General features: G+C 40.8%; 5 protein-coding genes across 5 annotated transcripts; 4 read left to right on the top strand and 1 right to left on the bottom strand.

Moving 5' to 3' along the window:
• Window positions 1-4: 4 nt before the first annotated feature.
• Window positions 5-1,281, top strand: noxred1 (NADP-dependent oxidoreductase domain containing 1). Its single transcript, XM_055231294.1, has 5 exons — window positions 5-162; window positions 246-418; window positions 496-673; window positions 743-1,075; window positions 1,140-1,281. The coding sequence occupies exons 1-5, from the start codon at window positions 5-7 to the stop codon at window positions 1,279-1,281; spliced, it is 984 nt and encodes a 327-aa protein (XP_055087269.1).
• Window positions 1,282-1,535: 254 nt separating this feature from the next.
• Window positions 1,536-4,578, top strand: tmed8 (transmembrane p24 trafficking protein 8). The gene is made up of 6 exons (XM_055231180.1): window positions 1,536-1,714; window positions 1,980-2,096; window positions 2,206-2,293; window positions 2,409-2,499; window positions 3,032-3,325; window positions 3,395-4,578. Exons 2-6 carry the CDS (start codon window positions 1,984-1,986, stop codon window positions 3,610-3,612), a joined length of 804 nt encoding a protein of 267 aa, XP_055087155.1. The 5' UTR covers window positions 1,536-1,714; window positions 1,980-1,983; the 3' UTR covers window positions 3,613-4,578.
• Window positions 4,579-4,988: 410 nt separating this feature from the next.
• On the top strand, window positions 4,989-8,350 carry zgc:163014 (uncharacterized protein LOC100038766 homolog). The gene is made up of 13 exons (XM_033987743.2): window positions 4,989-5,213; window positions 5,297-5,467; window positions 5,564-5,669; window positions 5,750-5,866; window positions 5,933-6,046; window positions 6,118-6,295; window positions 6,361-6,489; window positions 6,578-6,765; window positions 6,832-7,028; window positions 7,546-7,637; window positions 7,719-7,773; window positions 7,846-7,943; window positions 8,018-8,350. Exons 1-13 carry the CDS (start codon window positions 5,152-5,154, stop codon window positions 8,248-8,250), a joined length of 1,740 nt encoding a protein of 579 aa, XP_033843634.1. The 5' UTR covers window positions 4,989-5,151; the 3' UTR covers window positions 8,251-8,350.
• Window positions 8,282-9,916, bottom strand: gstz1 (glutathione S-transferase zeta 1). The gene is made up of 9 exons (XM_033987950.2): window positions 9,760-9,916; window positions 9,636-9,687; window positions 9,490-9,557; window positions 9,331-9,411; window positions 9,131-9,256; window positions 8,912-8,987; window positions 8,764-8,816; window positions 8,642-8,691; window positions 8,282-8,538 (listed from the first exon to the last, which is right to left on the bottom strand). The coding sequence occupies exons 1-9, from the start codon at window positions 9,775-9,777 to the stop codon at window positions 8,409-8,411; spliced, it is 654 nt and encodes a 217-aa protein (XP_033843841.1). The 5' UTR covers window positions 9,778-9,916; the 3' UTR covers window positions 8,282-8,408.
• Window positions 9,917-10,359: 443 nt separating this feature from the next.
• Window positions 10,360-15,040, top strand: aldh6a1 (aldehyde dehydrogenase 6 family, member A1). The gene is made up of 12 exons (XM_033987947.2): window positions 10,360-10,480; window positions 10,825-10,869; window positions 10,963-11,037; window positions 11,203-11,364; window positions 11,432-11,510; window positions 11,751-12,053; window positions 12,174-12,295; window positions 12,549-12,738; window positions 13,224-13,405; window positions 13,496-13,675; window positions 14,485-14,583; window positions 14,686-15,040. The coding sequence occupies exons 1-12, from the start codon at window positions 10,442-10,444 to the stop codon at window positions 14,788-14,790; spliced, it is 1,581 nt and encodes a 526-aa protein (XP_033843838.1). The 5' UTR covers window positions 10,360-10,441; the 3' UTR covers window positions 14,791-15,040.
• The last annotated feature ends 43 nt before the right edge of the window (window positions 15,041-15,083 follow it).

A 15,083-nucleotide genomic window follows, 5' to 3' on the forward strand; every position in this document is an offset into this window, starting at 1 on the left:
AGGCATGTCTGACTTGACTAAAAATCTGAAGAGCCTGTCTTTTGAAAGTGGTCTGTCTGAAGGCGAGAGCGGATTACTTCACCTCCGTGCGCACTCTGCTGCGCTCACATTCTGCGGATGCGCACACGCAGTTTTTCTGTGTCAGCTTCTTCATTCAGTCAGGTAGGCTACCGTCAGAAGAAACTATATATGAACTCACTTAGCTAATGCTTTACAGTACCTACATTGACATCCGATCATTTCAGAGATGCAGTTCAAAATCACTGTGCAAACAAAAGCACCTTGTTACCAGGGGAGCTGCGTGTGGGAATAGTAGGAATGGGTCACCTGGGAAAACAGTTGCTCCTCTGTATTCTGGACAAGACAAAAATCACAGCCTCAAATATTAAGGTATCTACTAGAAGACCAGAGTGTGCAGGTACCAATGCAGTGATCTCTCTGCACGCACAAACATAACATGTTTAATAAAAGTCTTACATTTCCCTATAATTTCAGGGCATGAAACACCAGGGGTTGAATGTTTCTTTGACAATGGCCGCCTGGGGCAGTGGGCAGATGTTTTGTTCCTGTGCTGCCTGCCCTCTCAGCTGCCCAGAGTGTGTGCTGACCTGAGCCCTCGCCTGTGCACACACACCCTTGTGTACAGCTTCTCCTCTGCTGTCCCTGTCTCCAGGTAGCCTATATGCTCTCACTTGCATTTGTTCCAGTTGAACACTCTTTTCTCTTATATTTTTCCTTTTAGATTAGTGCAGCTTCTTGGACATAACTTTGTCCTAAAGTCACAGCATGATGTAGCTGCGTGTGACAATCCAGATGTGTGGATGACTTACACCCATTTGAATACAGGTTTAAGAGAACCTTCCCTCATAAAATGGTCCTGTCCTCTGAGTAGAAGTCACAGCCCTTCACTTTGTTTGAAGTGGGTGTGTGCAGTGCTGTACAGCCTGGTAAATATATGCACATGTGTGCATTTGGAGCATAAAAAAACTCTATATGAGATAAACCATCTTTTTAAAGACAAATTGTCCTTGGATGTAAAGAGTGTCTGTCCTGCTTCAAGCCTATCTACAGATGAGTAAGTATAATGTTCTATGTCTAATTTTGTTCCTTAACAGTTATTTCCATTTTTTCCTCCAAAGGGCTTTTCCATGGATCTCTGTCATTGATGCTCAGACAAAGGAGACTCCACTTTATAGCTTCTTAGTTAACAGTAAATCCACACAGGAATGTATTAGTTCAGTGTACTCTGCACTCCTGGAGCCATCACCTCATTCAAACTAAACTCTGTTCACTTCAATGGTCCGTAGCTCTGTCTATTCATAATAAAAAGTGTCCACTTGTCGTATTCAAATTGCGTGGTTATTTTTTCATACACATTTAATATTATATATATAATTTCCGTGGAGGGAAAAACATAAAATTATAACAAAAAAGATAATAGATTTTTATCCTATATTTTTTTCCCTCCTCTGAAAACGGAAATATGTCCCTACAAGGAAATGATGATTACGCAGAGTCTTCACATTCGTGCATTTTCGTCAACACTCGATAAAATACGGAAGTATGAAAAATGCTGTTTTCCTTTTCCTGTGAACCACTGGTCTGCCCGAGGAATTTGTCACGAGACTGTAGCGATGGCAGTCTGTTTTTAGATGTCCCTCTTCGGAAGTGTCTTTTTGGGGGCTTTTGCATCACTGGTGGTCATAATGTGGTGGTAAGACAACATTTGTGCTCAGGGCTAATCCATGCTAACAGTTAGCCAGCTGCAGGGAGGCCAGGCTGAGTCCAGTAGGAGGTTTGGAGGCTCTGTTGCACACTAGTTTGGCACGGGGCATTAGATTTCAGTGTGATATTGCCTTATCTGTAGTTAATGAAAATGTGCCAGTGTACAGTAGACTGTCTGAGTTCCTGTGTACGCTCAGAGAGGCGGGGTTTTGGCTGTGGGAGCCACGCAGCTGAGGTGTTTGTCTTGTGCTCAGAGCCATGGAGAGAATAGACGCTACATCGGAGCTGCAGTCACGGCTGTCATCTCTCTCCTTCTCTGGCTTTTCCGGAATAACATCCAGACAGTGTGAGAACCGACCAGCTGACACGAGGTAACCTGTTGCTCTAGGAGTTTCTGTGGAGGCAGGGTGTTTTATATTTCTAATCAAACATAATCACATTTTGTGTATTTATTCTTGTGGTTTGTTGTATTCTCTTCAGACTTCAGAGCACAGACCTTTCACAGAGTTTGAGCCAAGACCAAGTGAATATGAATGAATCTACAGAAAAGACTACCAAGCTTTCAGAGGTAGTTAATATTTCTCAAATGGCAAATAGACCATTATGATTGAGCCATAGTAAACAAGGAAGTGCTATTTAAAATGTTATAAAGCACGACTTACCCTTGTGTGCATTTGTTTGAGGGCAATGATGAGGCCCCTACTGAGACGGTCCAGAGGGAGGGGACAGACGAGAACAGCCCTGGGAGTTGTCAGCTCTCTGCGGAGGTAAAAGGTAAGAACCTGCTGCTTGTGCCACTGGAGCTGGAGTTTATCTGTACTTAGGCCTGTCACAATAACTACTTTAGTGACTTATCATTCAATAAGTCTGGAACAATATATTGTGGAGCTTAATATTTATCGTAGTACAATTTCTCTACAATATTGGGGAGATTTTTGCCATTTTTGAGATTTTTTTGCCATTTTTCAAATAGATTTGAGCTTTACAGTATTATTAGTTCATTCTGCTATTTCTATTTGTTGCAGTTCAGGCTTTTTAATCATACAATATATTTAAAAATTGTTTTACTGGGATTATCCTACTTTGTGTCAGTGGCATAAAGTAATTTCAATATTATTGTTTATCACAATATTTCTCTGTAGCACTATATCATGCTTTAAAATTTGTTATCGTGACAGGCCTATCTGCACTGTGGGTTTTGCACTCCTGAAGTTGATGTTATATTCTTACTTTAATCTATACAATTTGCTGGGTGTATACGATGACACTGAACTACAGTAAAATGGTTCGACTTTCTTTTTGGCAGCCCAGATGCCACCCTTGGATCCCCCAACTACATGGACATCTGCTGCTCTGAAGGAGCTTAAGTCAAAGCTCCGCGGTGAGAAGGACAGTGTGGTGACAGTATATCGAGGAGACATCATGACAGTCCATGTGCCCACTGTGCCAGAGGCTAAGAAAGTCTGTTGGGAGTTTGCCACTGACGGATATGACATTGGCTTTGGAATATACTTTGATTGGTCTCCAGTAACATCACGATCTATTACTGTCCACATTAGTGAGTCCAGTGATGATGAGGATGAAGAGGAGGAGCTGGAAGGTACATTTTTTTTCTTGTAATAATTCTAAACTATTATGACAGTATTTTTCTAATTTGATTTATTTTTAGGGCCTGTGATGAATGGAGATGTGGAGAAAGGTTCCAAAAGTCAAGCCAACTCAAATCTAGCTGAAATCTTGCCTGTGTATCGCCAAGACAGCCATTTGTCTGTTCACGGGGGCAGTCATGACTTCCCAGGTGAAGGCACATATCTCCTGAAGTTTGACAACTCCTACTCGCTATGGCGGAATAAGACCCTTTATTACAGAGTTTATTACAGTGCCTGAGATGTTATTGCTAATGAATGTATGATTAAAGCATTTTATTGAATAGAAATACAAGAACTGTATGAACTATGTTTTATTCTATACAAAACACAGCTCTATAATACAAGGCAGGCATAGATGTCTATTTTGTCAATATCAGGTTGCGTTGCCATATGGCCTCCTACCATATTTTGTCAGATCATGGCAATGCAATGCTTCAACGTCTTGCTATATCTAAAGTAGCCTTCCCATGGTTTCATGTATGCACTGTGCTTACTGGTTAAGTGCCCATATGAAAGATACTATATATTGATGGCGAATCTTCAAAAGTAGCAGTAATCAGGGAACACCTGCAGAACAGGTGTCTATTTAGCAGTTGTTGACAAAATCAAATTTTGTTTTTTGTGTGCATTTTTCTGTAACTATTTTGCTGTTGTGTGTATTTGGCCTTTGACGCTTGGCATATTTATTTTATTTTGACTGTGAATGAGAGAATAGTGCATATGTGCACAAATCCTCAGTAGAAAGTTGAATGTTCTGAAGTGATGGTTCTGCAGTTTGCTTGCCATAGCACAATTAAAAGCCATCCTTATCATGCAAAGCTCCTATTATGTAATGTGAATCAATATTTGCCTCTGCTTTTTCCCGCTCATTGCAGCTGAGAAGTTTTAATATGCCATTGTAATTGTGTTTTGTGCACAGAATAGATGAAAACTTAAGAATATTGTCTCTTCTTCGAATATGTATGTTTTCAATTTTAATGTCATGAGCTGTTTTGTTTGTTCTTGTTGGAATAATCATTGCAACTTCCATACTGCATGTTTCCAAAGATGTCACAAAGCTGGCTGCTAAAGCATACATCTGTTCATTGGAACGCATCTGATCTAAAGGTTATAATGTTTGCTGTTCTATATCCTTATGTAACTTAATGATTATATATTTTTAAAAAAATGTCGCAAAAGGAATAAAGAATATCTGTTTCAGTGCGTTTACTTTTATTTTTTTTATTATTACTAGCAAGGCGTGTCTACTGGTATTAGAAAGTTCTATTTGGGAGTCCCTTGAGTTTCTGTTAAATTGGACCATTTGGGATTTGATGTAATTGTTACAGAGTTGGTGATGAAACAGGGCTTATTTTCAGCCCTCCCTGAAGGCTTGTGAGAATTGTCACTCACATTCACTTTCGTAGAAATCAGCTGCGTTTAGTTAATTTGCTGTAGTCTGGAAATGTTCTTTTTTGGAATCGAGATTTGATTGTATTTCAGGGAGCCAACAATTAAATTACATTAGGTATACTTATTAAGTTTACAATTAGGTAAGTAAAAGCCTTCATATATTTAATTTGTGTTTCAGTGAAAAAATAAATAAATAAAAAGTGACACAACCAATCAGTGTTTAGCAAATAGTCAGACTTAAACATGGTGGACTAATTACACTGGTCTCAGGTGTGCGCCTCGAGCCAGTCTCTGTCTCCTTTCAGCTGTCAGTGTTTTAATGTGCTCCTATAGAAGAGCTTCTGTATTTTGTTTGAAATCCGCAGTTTGATGATTTTTGCCCGAAATGGGTAAACTTAATTTTTACGTTATTTGGTCTCTACGCGACGCTCCCCGACAGTTTATGAGGTGAGATTGGCGCAATGTGATGACCTGTGCGCTGGAGTGTAGGCTACTGCACTTAAATGCCATTTCTGCCCTTCTTTCTCCAGTAAATCCAATCGCAGGTGTTTTCAGGTGCATGTCCCGCTGCCTCTTCCCAAACAGCTCGTCATCTTCGGTCTTGGAGAGTGGGAAAATAACGAGACCACCATATCAGTGGAGGTCCTGGTCAGTACTAATGTACAGGCCCAGAACATAGGGGCTCTGTCCTCGTTATCAAGGTGTGAGCTCTAGGACATGGTACAAATGAATAAGCAGAACAAACGGGCTCCTCCTCACTTCTAGTGTGAGCAGGGATGTTTTGTTTGACTTTTTAGGTGTCTGACTTGGGAAGGCGAGTGGAATCATGAAATTGCTTCAGTGGCAGCAGAAAGAGGCAGGAAGGGTGTATATGGCAAGATTGTGCTCACTGTGTGTGGGCAGGTATTCAGGGTTCACATGTATCTCACATTTGTGGTGCAGGTGGACCTGCATATTTATGTTAATTTAAGTAACTGCTGCAGGATGAAGACAGGGTCTTCAGTAGCACTTCACTTGTGCATAAAATATGCTCATTCCCACAAGGACACAATGAAGTGGATCTCTCCAGCACAATACATCAGAGCACCATAAATGAAATGGTGAGGATGAAGTGATGATTTGAATATGTTTTCTGTATTTTTAAACTCATAAGATTATTTCTGCAGATGACTCAGAACTGCTCACAGTTGGGGCACAGTGTTTGCTTTGGAGAGATTCAAGTAAATAAAATTGACACCAGTGATTGTAGTGTACCAAGTCGACCGTCAGCTTGGCCTACGGTAAGACTGTCCATATTCAGTATTGAAACCTAAACTTGACCACTAGATCAGATTTCTCTGTGTGAATAAAGGACAAGACTCCCAGACGGACAATAATCAGTAAAAGAGGTCACCTGACCTGGAGCTCTGAGGACATGGACGGCCCTGGTGAAGATCTAACACAGACATCCACTCCCAAGAAGAAGCTCTTGTCACGTATGAACAGTCAGGACGAAATGGCTGAGCAGATAAAGAATGAGAACAGAGAAGGTCAGGAACATTCCACCATTCTGTTAACCTTCTCTTGTCTGATAATAATTTGACTTTTGTCAAAGTGTCAATGTGTCCATCAAAGCGTTGGAGCCATACAATGTGTCTGATTGACCCAGACACTGCTGTTCTCATCGGAGGAGAGACATCAGATCACAACTACTGTAAAGATTCACTGTGGAAATTGGAGCTTGGTCTGCCCCTTTCAGTTAACACTACACTTTTTAATTCTCCTGACTTTGACTTGTTATCATAATTTATTTGCACATTGTTCTGCTTCAGACAATGACTTCTGGTTTCCAGTGAATTCCTCTGCTTCTGGTTATGTGCCACCATGTGCTCGGGGCCACTCTGCGACCTTTGACCCTGATTCAAAATCTGTCTTCATCTATGGTGGCCTGAGGGAGGGTCTTTCTTACAATGAACTGTACATTTTAAACACTATGACCTGGAAGTGGACTCTTGTCAAAGTAAGTTTCTATTACCAAAAATAACATCTGTAGAAAAACTGACCTGATCCAATTGTTCATGTTTAGACTAAGGGGAGTGTCCCGACTTTGGCGTATCATTCTGCTGCCTTTTATAAGAAGGAGCTTTTTGTGTTTGGTGGGGTTAAGCCAAGCACCTCCTCTGGAGAGAGAAACTGCAGCAATGCTCTGCACATATTTAACCCTGAGTTTGGCCTGTGGTACCAGCCCATTGTGGAGGGAGAAAGACCTCTGCCACGCTTTGGGTTTGTCTTACTTACAATGACAATCGTGCACTATGTGACTTTACTGGTGGGAAGTCCGCTGCCTGATTGCTGCCATGGGGATACTTGCTATAATGACTTGGTCTTATATAAAGCTGCCCTGGGGCGGATTGACAGAAGTGAGGCTGCCAACCTGCGCCATTGGATCCTTGAGCACTACCAACACTCGCATACACATCACATCTATTCTAGGCAATGTGGGTGTTTGGCCTAAGGACACAATGACTATTTTTGCCACTGGCGCCCCACTATGGCACCTGGTTTCCCTGTGGTCTTCCATCCAACTACTAGACGAGGCCCAGCCTGCTTGGCTTCTGAAAACTGATGAGCTCAGGCTCTGACAAGGTTTAGCCTTATGCTTGGATTGTTCCACAGTATGGCATTAAACATATCCATCTCCATGAAGACAAGTACACGGCAGACCCTTCTCCAGAAAAGTGACACAGTGCTTTAATATCTAATAAGTCATTATAGTCATACATAGGTTTATTTTCAACAGGCATTCAGCCACTCTGCTCTCCCAGAAGTTATTTATTTTTGGTGGCAGAAAAACGGCAACATACCTTAACGATCTTCACATTCTTGATCTAGGTAAGAAACTTTTTTTTTTTTTTAAGTGTGTGTGTATGCATGCATATATCTAAACAGACACTGATTTATTTGTGATTGAAGGCTTGATGGAATACACAGCTGTGAAGTGTGAGAACATGCCTCCACTGCCTCGGGGGTAAGGACAAATATAGTTTATCCTCAAAACATAATTATGTCAAAGTTTAAAAATAATTTTCTTTCTGGACAGGTTTCATGCAGCAGTCCCTCTTTCAGACAACAGAATTTTAGTAAGTGGTGGTTGCAGTGCCATTGGAGCCCTTCAGGATGTCCATATCATTAATATAGGTGAGTTCATTTTCGTTTGTTTGTCAACTATCTACTTTTGTGTAAAGTTAAACTGTCTTGTCTTATTGTCCCAGATACCAGAATGTGGATGTCACTGGCTTCTCCTTTGCTTGCCTCCAAACCCCGAGCTGGGCATAGCATTATCACTCTGGGCTGCTCCGCTTCACCTCGCACAGAGAAACATAAGGACAAGCAGGGACCAATCACCACTCAGTGTGAACTTGTGGTATTTGGTGGATCTGACTGCGCCGGAACCTTTTACAATGATACAATAAAGTGCACAGTGGAGATTACTAGTGAAGATTGAGAGAAAACACTTAACAATGACCAAATCTGATCCAATCCTTTGTATCACAACTTTTAATAAAGTTTTATATTCAAATAATAAAAATGACCTTTTATGAGATGTTTGTTCATAACTACTACTCCAACCCATTTGCAATTATGTTACACAACTTAAGATGTTTAAGGTTGACGCAAATCATCAGGAGTATCTGGCTGACACGATGGGTGACTAGTTCTGAAAGCATCAATCTCTACTAAGGTTGCATTCAGTCTTTTGATTGTCGGGTACTGTTCAATGTCCACTTTGAACCTACAAGCACAAGACTCATCAGAAACTCTTAAATGCCCAATATCTACACACTACCTCATGTAAAAACAAATTTCTTCAACATTAAGGTGATGTTTTTTCATACCTCTCTGCATTGTAGACCTGGGGAACTAGACAGACGTCGGCCATCGATATCTGAAAGGTAGACAACCAAAATGGATTCTTTATCATTGTTCTTTTATTGTGTGCAGGTTTGACAGCACTTACCTCATCTCCGACACAATATTTCCCTGCTGTTTCTTTCAGAATAGGTTCAAGGGCTAAATGAGAAGGTAAATGGTCTAGTCTGGTATAGTTGATGTTTTAAATGGTTGAACATTGTCAAGTTAAAAACAGACGGAAGAATCTCACCAACCTTGAAACCCTCGACTGATGAAGTGCTGTGCCCATGGTACCTTTTCTGCTGCAATTTTCTGAATCACAGACAAATTCTGAAAACAAAAGTATGACATGTACAAATTAGAATAAAGACACATTTTCAGGTTTGTGGGGATGAATTGGTTTTGGTTTGTTTTTCCAATTTATTCTGTAAACCTCATGTTTGTCTCAGTGATTTAATGCAGGTTATTTTTACCTGCAGAGGTTGTATCCCCGAGGCAATGAGGTCACTTATCATCCGAACCTGAGCACGTTTCTTGGGGTCTGAAGGAAGGAGCGGTGTCCCTGGCCTGGTCTCATCAATGTACTGGATAACTGCCAGCTGGATGGCCAAAGCATATTCAGCTATCTTGATCATCATTATTTCAAGCCAAAAGGTGATGTCTTTACACTTACTGATTGAGAAATTGTTATGCCATCGATTTCAACTGCAGGCACTTGTTGCATTGGGTTAAGTTTCTTGTACTGCTGTGCATACTACGAAAAACAGTAAAAAACTGTATAATTATGACGTCCATTTGATATTAATAGAGTTAAGAGTAGGTTAGCTCTTACCTGCTGACCACCATCCTTGATCAGATTAACTGGAACTTGATCATATTCAATGCCTTTAAGTGCAAATGCTAAGGTAAAAAGTAGTAATGATACTGTTAATAACATGCATAAGGCTAATCCAAAGTACATGTTTGTCAATAACTTACCAATGCGGACCCTCCAGGAACAGGAACTCCTGAAGTATCCATGAAGAACAGGCTAAGACAAAACACAATAGATCAAGTCAATGTAGCCACACCAACCCAAAAATATGTATTTCTCATAAAGCACCTTGGTTGAAGTTGCCATATCCTGATTTTCTTTGACCAACTATAGAATAACTTTTGGTTGCCTGCTTCTACAGTGTAGCAGCCAATAGGATGTGCTCCTAAAATCCCTCCTACATACTACTCTTTGGTCCATGACTAAGCATCTTTGCCATCTGCTAAACATTAGGAGCAGGCCACAGCACTGCTTAAATATGAAACAATGGTGTTAATTTTACCTTAGCTAAGTGTATAAAGCAGAGTTGCATTGCTTGGAGCTTGCGTGCTTCGCGTCGTAGACTCTTGTGTTTATCGATGATTAATTTGTATCCCCTTTTTGTAAACTTGCAATGAATGTTTTATATCCCGGTGACTTTTAGGGCAAATTAAATCAGTTTTAGATGTTAAATTGCTGTAACCTTTGCCATTGTAGCTTCTGGTTACATAATTGATAAGGTTGTTGCCAATGGAGACCTTATCCAATCAAGATGGACTTTTTTACAAATAAGGCGGGACAATATGAGCACGTGCATCACACTGTGGTTCGTCATTGGTGGGTGTGCTCTCTGTCAGCCAATGAACAATCCCAGATCCCTGAAAGCCCGCCCACAGGTAGTAGTTTTCTGTACTGAAGAAAACTTTAAGCTGCCCTGTCTGCTGCTGCCTGGAGTCCTGCCCCTGGAGTTCAAAATACAATCATTTCCACCATGGCCTCTACAGCTTTAAGAGCAGTGCTAAAAACAAAGGTAAGGTCAAGTGAATTAATGCATTAGTTACATTGTTGCAGACAAGGCATTCTACATCGTTTGCTGCAAGTATTATATGTTGTAGGGATTTAGTTTAGCCTGCCTTTTGAAAAAGTTAAATCACTTTTATCCTTTCATAACAAGAAGTTCATCATCATGGAAACATATTGACATAATTCCTAAAAAAGAAGCATTCTTAAACTTTGACTTTGCCCCTCTAGCCCTCTTCTTGGGGTTTATTATTAATCTTCTGGCACAGCTGGTTGTGACTAAAAATGACTGCTACAATGCATTCTTTAACACCGTCCTTAGGCCATGTGGAAATCTAACCACTTGTTTTACAGATATCACTTAAAACTGGACGCATGTGTTATTCCTCCTCCTCAGTAGTAAGTTTACATAAATTACAATATATACATAGCTGTTGTTTCACACCACAAAAAGCCATTCATATAACTTAATATATTTTTCTAACACCACAGCCAACTGTTAAGCTTTTCATAGATGGGAAGATTATTGATTCAAAGACCTCCGAATGGCTGGATGTTCACAATCCTGTAAGTATAAACCACAACTATAGCCTGTTTAATGTAGAGTCATTATGAAATCACTCACACAATGTCAGGAGGTTACTTAACCTTTTGAGTTTGCCCTTTGACTCAGAATGTTCTCTGGCTGATAATTAGGATGCATTTGTTGCTTTTCCTTATCTTTTACCACAGGCCACCAATGAGGTGATCGCCCGTGTACCTAAAGCCACACAAGAGGAGATGCTAGCGGCGGTAAACTCCTGCTCCAGAGCCTTTCACACTTGGTCCGAAACCTCCATCTTGGCCAGACAGCAGGTGTTTCTGCGATATCAACAGCTTATCAAGGACAACATTGTAAGTCAAAGGATCTTGAAATACTTCCCACAATCCCAATTGTTTATTTTAATTGGTCTATTTTCAGAAAGAACTTGCAAAGAACATCACATTTGAGCAGGGAAAAACTCTGGCAGATGCAGAGGGTGATGTATTTAGAGGATTGCGTAAGTTTCTTCTGTCCATACATAACTATAGGAATTCATGACTATATTAATGAATGAATTTTGTTCTATTTATGCAATTTACAATGTCTGTTTACCTACAGCAAACAAAACATATTGTATAAGAACCATACTGTAACAGTTACAGCTCAGAATATCAAAATGTGTATTCAAGCCAAATAAAATTACAATGTTATTTTGATGCTTTATGTTTTATATATATGTATCTCCTGTACATTTCAGAGGTTGTGGAGCATGCCTGCAGCATTACCTCTTTGATGCTGGGTGAGACTCTCCCTTCCATCACTAAAGACATGGACACTTACACCTATCGCCTGCCCCTTGGAGTATGTGCTGGTATTGCTCCTTTCAACTTCCCTGCCATGATTCCCCTGTGGATGTTCCCCATGGGGATGGTCTGCGGTAACACATATCTCTTAAAGCCGTCTGAGCGGGTCCCCTCTTGTGCTATGCTGCTAGCCAAGATGTTACAGGACGCTGGTGCTCCAGACGGGACACTTAATATTATCCATGGCCAACATGATGGTAGGCTCGCATGTACATGTACTACATGATTTTAGTTTTTAAAAAGTATTATAATTTATTTATGTAGTAACTTATTCTGTTATGTGGTGACCACCTACAAATAGTATTGTTTCTCCGCAGCTGTAAACTTCATCTGTGACCATCCAGCTATTAAAGCAATCAGCTTTGTTGGCTCAAATCAAGCTGGGGAATATATTTATGAGAGGGGATCCAAAAATGGAAAGAGAGTCCAGTCCAACATGGTAAGTTGTCCAACATAGATCATTCTTGGATACTTCTTGTCTTCTACAGCAGGTGGCAGCATTGTTCAACAGATGCTTGTGATGTGTGTCTGCCTCTCCTGATACCGCTGTGGTCTGTAATACTCAAAACAATTTTGAATATAAAATATTGGTTACAAAAAAGTTATATTGATTAAGTAATATTAAATTAAGCTACTATTAATATAAACTATCAAATGGATCAAGGTTCACAATCGCTGTATATTTGTTTTAGGGAGCAAAGAACCATGGTGTGGTGATGCCAGATGCAAACAAAGAGAACACATTGAATCAGCTTGTAGGTGCTGCGTTTGGTGCAGCCGGTCAGCGTTGTATGGCCTTGTCCACAGCCATCCTGGTGGGAGAGGCCCGGAGCTGGCTGCCTGAGCTGGTGGAGCGAGCCAAGGCTCTGCGTGTGAACGCAGGTAATGCACCTTGCACATCAGGATCTTCTCCACAGACACACTACATCCCCAGGGTCATGGTTGTAGTTATGCGGGGGACTGCATATGGGGCCACCCATGCCGCCATAACCACACCTTCTGCCCTCTGCGTGATTCTAACTTCTCTTTGGTCTCAGCTGGTATACAGCTCTAGATGAGCCAGCCATACTGCACATTTGTGGCCACATCTGCAGCAATGGCCTAGTGGTTTAGAATATCAGATCCTTTGAAAAAAAAAGTTGATGTGTGATATACAGATCTCATCATTTGCAGTGATGCGGACTTGAATTGGTGTCACACACAGGAAACCTATAAGTATGCATGGTGAAGGAGTGGCTGTGGGTGCCACTCACTCTGTGTCTGTGGAAACTGCATTTTTTGAATGTCATTGCCATGATGTGCGCTCACATCATCCTAGTGCTATTGTGTGTAACCTTATAGCTGGTTGTTTTGTGGGGCCATGCCAGGAGACCAACCCGGTGCAGATGTCGGGCCCCTGATCTCTCCCCAGGCCAAGGCCAGAGTGAACAGTCTGATTCAGAGTGGGGTGGATGAGGGAGCTCAGGTTCTCTTGGACGGCCGAGATGTGAAGGTCAAGGGGTATGAGAATGGCAATTTTGTGGGACCAACCGTCTTAGGCAATGTCACAGTATGTGGATCTATGTCTCTATCTAAACAAGATAATGAGTGAAAGGCCACTAAACTGCTAGTTACAATGTTGACTTCTCTATTCCCACAGCCCAAGATGAAGTGCTACACTGAGGAGATCTTTGGCCCAGTGCTGGTTGTTCTTGAGGCAGAGACTCTTGACGACGCCATCAAAATGGTCAACGGGAATCCCTATGGCAACGGGACTGCTATTTTCACTACAAATGGAGCCACTGCACGCAAATACACTCACGAGGTGGACGTGGGCCAGGTGAGCGTCTCTAGACTCCAAATGTGTTTTGGTAGAAAGGAGACATTCACATCCCTCTGTCATGTCAATACAGCATACCAAACAGGGAACACCTTAGTCAGAAATCTTTCTTGCTTTAAAAATATTATTTTTCTTGGCTACGCTAATCTGTTTGCCCCTAACCCAAAATACACATATTGACTGAACTTTTCCCTCCACTTCTCTAGAAATAGGTACAGCAAATACCTGTGCCTTTATGAAAAAATGGAAGTACACAGAGTTTTCCAGTTAGTAATCGAGGAGGGAAACTCGTAATTAAACCTCAAAAGGGATTCCTCAGGTCTGCTCACCGTTGTGTATAAATACCGCCATCCCTGACCCTGTTTGTTTGCCTGTGGCATTGAGCTATGCACTGTTTGCTGTTCACATGGCCAAACTCTGCGCTGACTATGGGCTGTTTTCTCCAATCCTGACTGCAATAAACATCAGCTTTACTTTTTCCTTTTTTTCCTGACCTAGCCAAAAGGTCTCATTGTGTCCAACCATACTCTCACCATTTCAAACATTCAAAACCCAACAATGCCATTTTGCCTTTGCCATCATAACACAATGTTTATTTAGCTTTTCATAAGCACATGTTGTGCTTTCAAAAGGGTAAATATATGCCGTCAATTTAGCTTTGTTTTGATATCATGTGACCTTGTTTTTTTCTTTTTCAACTGTAGTGATGTACTGCATCTCTCACGCACATCTTCATCATAGCAATTAAGCATCCACAGATGTTTTTTCTTACGTACATGTTTTAAAATGGGGAAACTGCTTTCATGCAGGTTGGAGTGAATGTGCCTATCCCTGTTCCACTGCCAATGTTCTCTTTCACTGGCTCAAGAGGGTCCTTCAGAGGAGACATGAACTTTTATGGAAAGCAAGTAAGTCCCACATCTCACAATCTGCTGGCAATAACTACAATCTTGAATGTGTATACTGCTTTCATAGTATTGCTGTTTAAATTCATTTTCATGTGTCACAAGGGAATCCAGTTCTACACACAGATCAAAACTGTCACTTCACAATGGAAAGCTGAAGATGCTACACTGAAAAGTCCTGCTGTTACCATGCCAACAATGGGACGCTAATGCTAAGTAAAATGTTTTAAAATGTTTAAAAAACTTCTTAATATGGCCGTCACATACTGATTTAACATCACTATGTCGCTGTATAGCAGAATAACAAGGACTCAAATGACTTAAGAAATTTTGTACAATAAAAGCTCTAATTCTTAATCCTACAATACTGATTTCTATAGTGTTACTTAATGTATCCACAATACTTTGCATTGGAAAAGCTGTGTAGAATCGCATTTCTAGTCATTTAATAAAACAGATTGCTCCAACTTCCTGCTTCAAACCGTATTTATTGGTAAAACAGC

Source organism: Periophthalmus magnuspinnatus, chromosome 22 (genome assembly GCF_009829125.3).
Source record: "Periophthalmus magnuspinnatus isolate fPerMag1 chromosome 22, fPerMag1.2.pri, whole genome shotgun sequence".
NCBI lineage: Eukaryota > Metazoa > Chordata > Actinopteri > Gobiiformes > Gobiidae > Periophthalmus > Periophthalmus magnuspinnatus.

Coding starts and splice junctions, on each gene's coding strand:
- tmed8 (XM_055231180.1), top strand. CDS start 1,984: ATGGAGAGAATAGACGCTACATCGGAGCTGCAGTCACGGCTGTCATCT. Junction 2,294..2,408: donor AGACTACCAAGCTTTCAGAG/GTAGTTAATATT, acceptor CATTTGTTTGAG/GGCAATGATGAGGCCCCTAC. Junction 3,326..3,394: donor TGAAGAGGAGGAGCTGGAAG/GTACATTTTTTT, acceptor ATTTATTTTTAG/GGCCTGTGATGAATGGAGAT.
- noxred1 (XM_055231294.1), top strand. CDS start 5: ATGTCTGACTTGACTAAAAATCTGAAGAGCCTGTCTTTTGAAAGTGGT. Junction 163..245: donor CAGCTTCTTCATTCAGTCAG/GTAGGCTACCGT, acceptor CGATCATTTCAG/AGATGCAGTTCAAAATCACT. Junction 419..495: donor TAGAAGACCAGAGTGTGCAG/GTACCAATGCAG, acceptor CTATAATTTCAG/GGCATGAAACACCAGGGGTT.
- gstz1 (XM_033987950.2), bottom strand. Junction 9,558..9,635: donor TTCCTGGAGGGTCCGCATTG/GTAAGTTATTGA, acceptor TTTTTACCTTAG/CATTTGCACTTAAAGGCATT. Junction 9,257..9,330: donor GCATAACAATTTCTCAATCA/GTAAGTGTAAAG, acceptor TTGGCCATCCAG/CTGGCAGTTATCCAGTACAT.
- aldh6a1 (XM_033987947.2), top strand. CDS start 10,442: ATGGCCTCTACAGCTTTAAGAGCAGTGCTAAAAACAAAG. Junction 11,038..11,202: donor GGCTGGATGTTCACAATCCT/GTAAGTATAAAC, acceptor CTTTTACCACAG/GCCACCAATGAGGTGATCGC. Junction 13,406..13,495: donor CCGTCTTAGGCAATGTCACA/GTATGTGGATCT, acceptor CTATTCCCACAG/CCCAAGATGAAGTGCTACAC.
- zgc:163014 (XM_033987743.2), top strand. CDS start 5,152: ATGGGTAAACTTAATTTTTACGTTATTTGGTCTCTACGCGACGCTCCC. Junction 5,468..5,563: donor GCTCTGTCCTCGTTATCAAG/GTGTGAGCTCTA, acceptor TTGACTTTTTAG/GTGTCTGACTTGGGAAGGCG. Junction 7,774..7,845: donor ATGCCTCCACTGCCTCGGGG/GTAAGGACAAAT, acceptor CTTTCTGGACAG/GTTTCATGCAGCAGTCCCTC.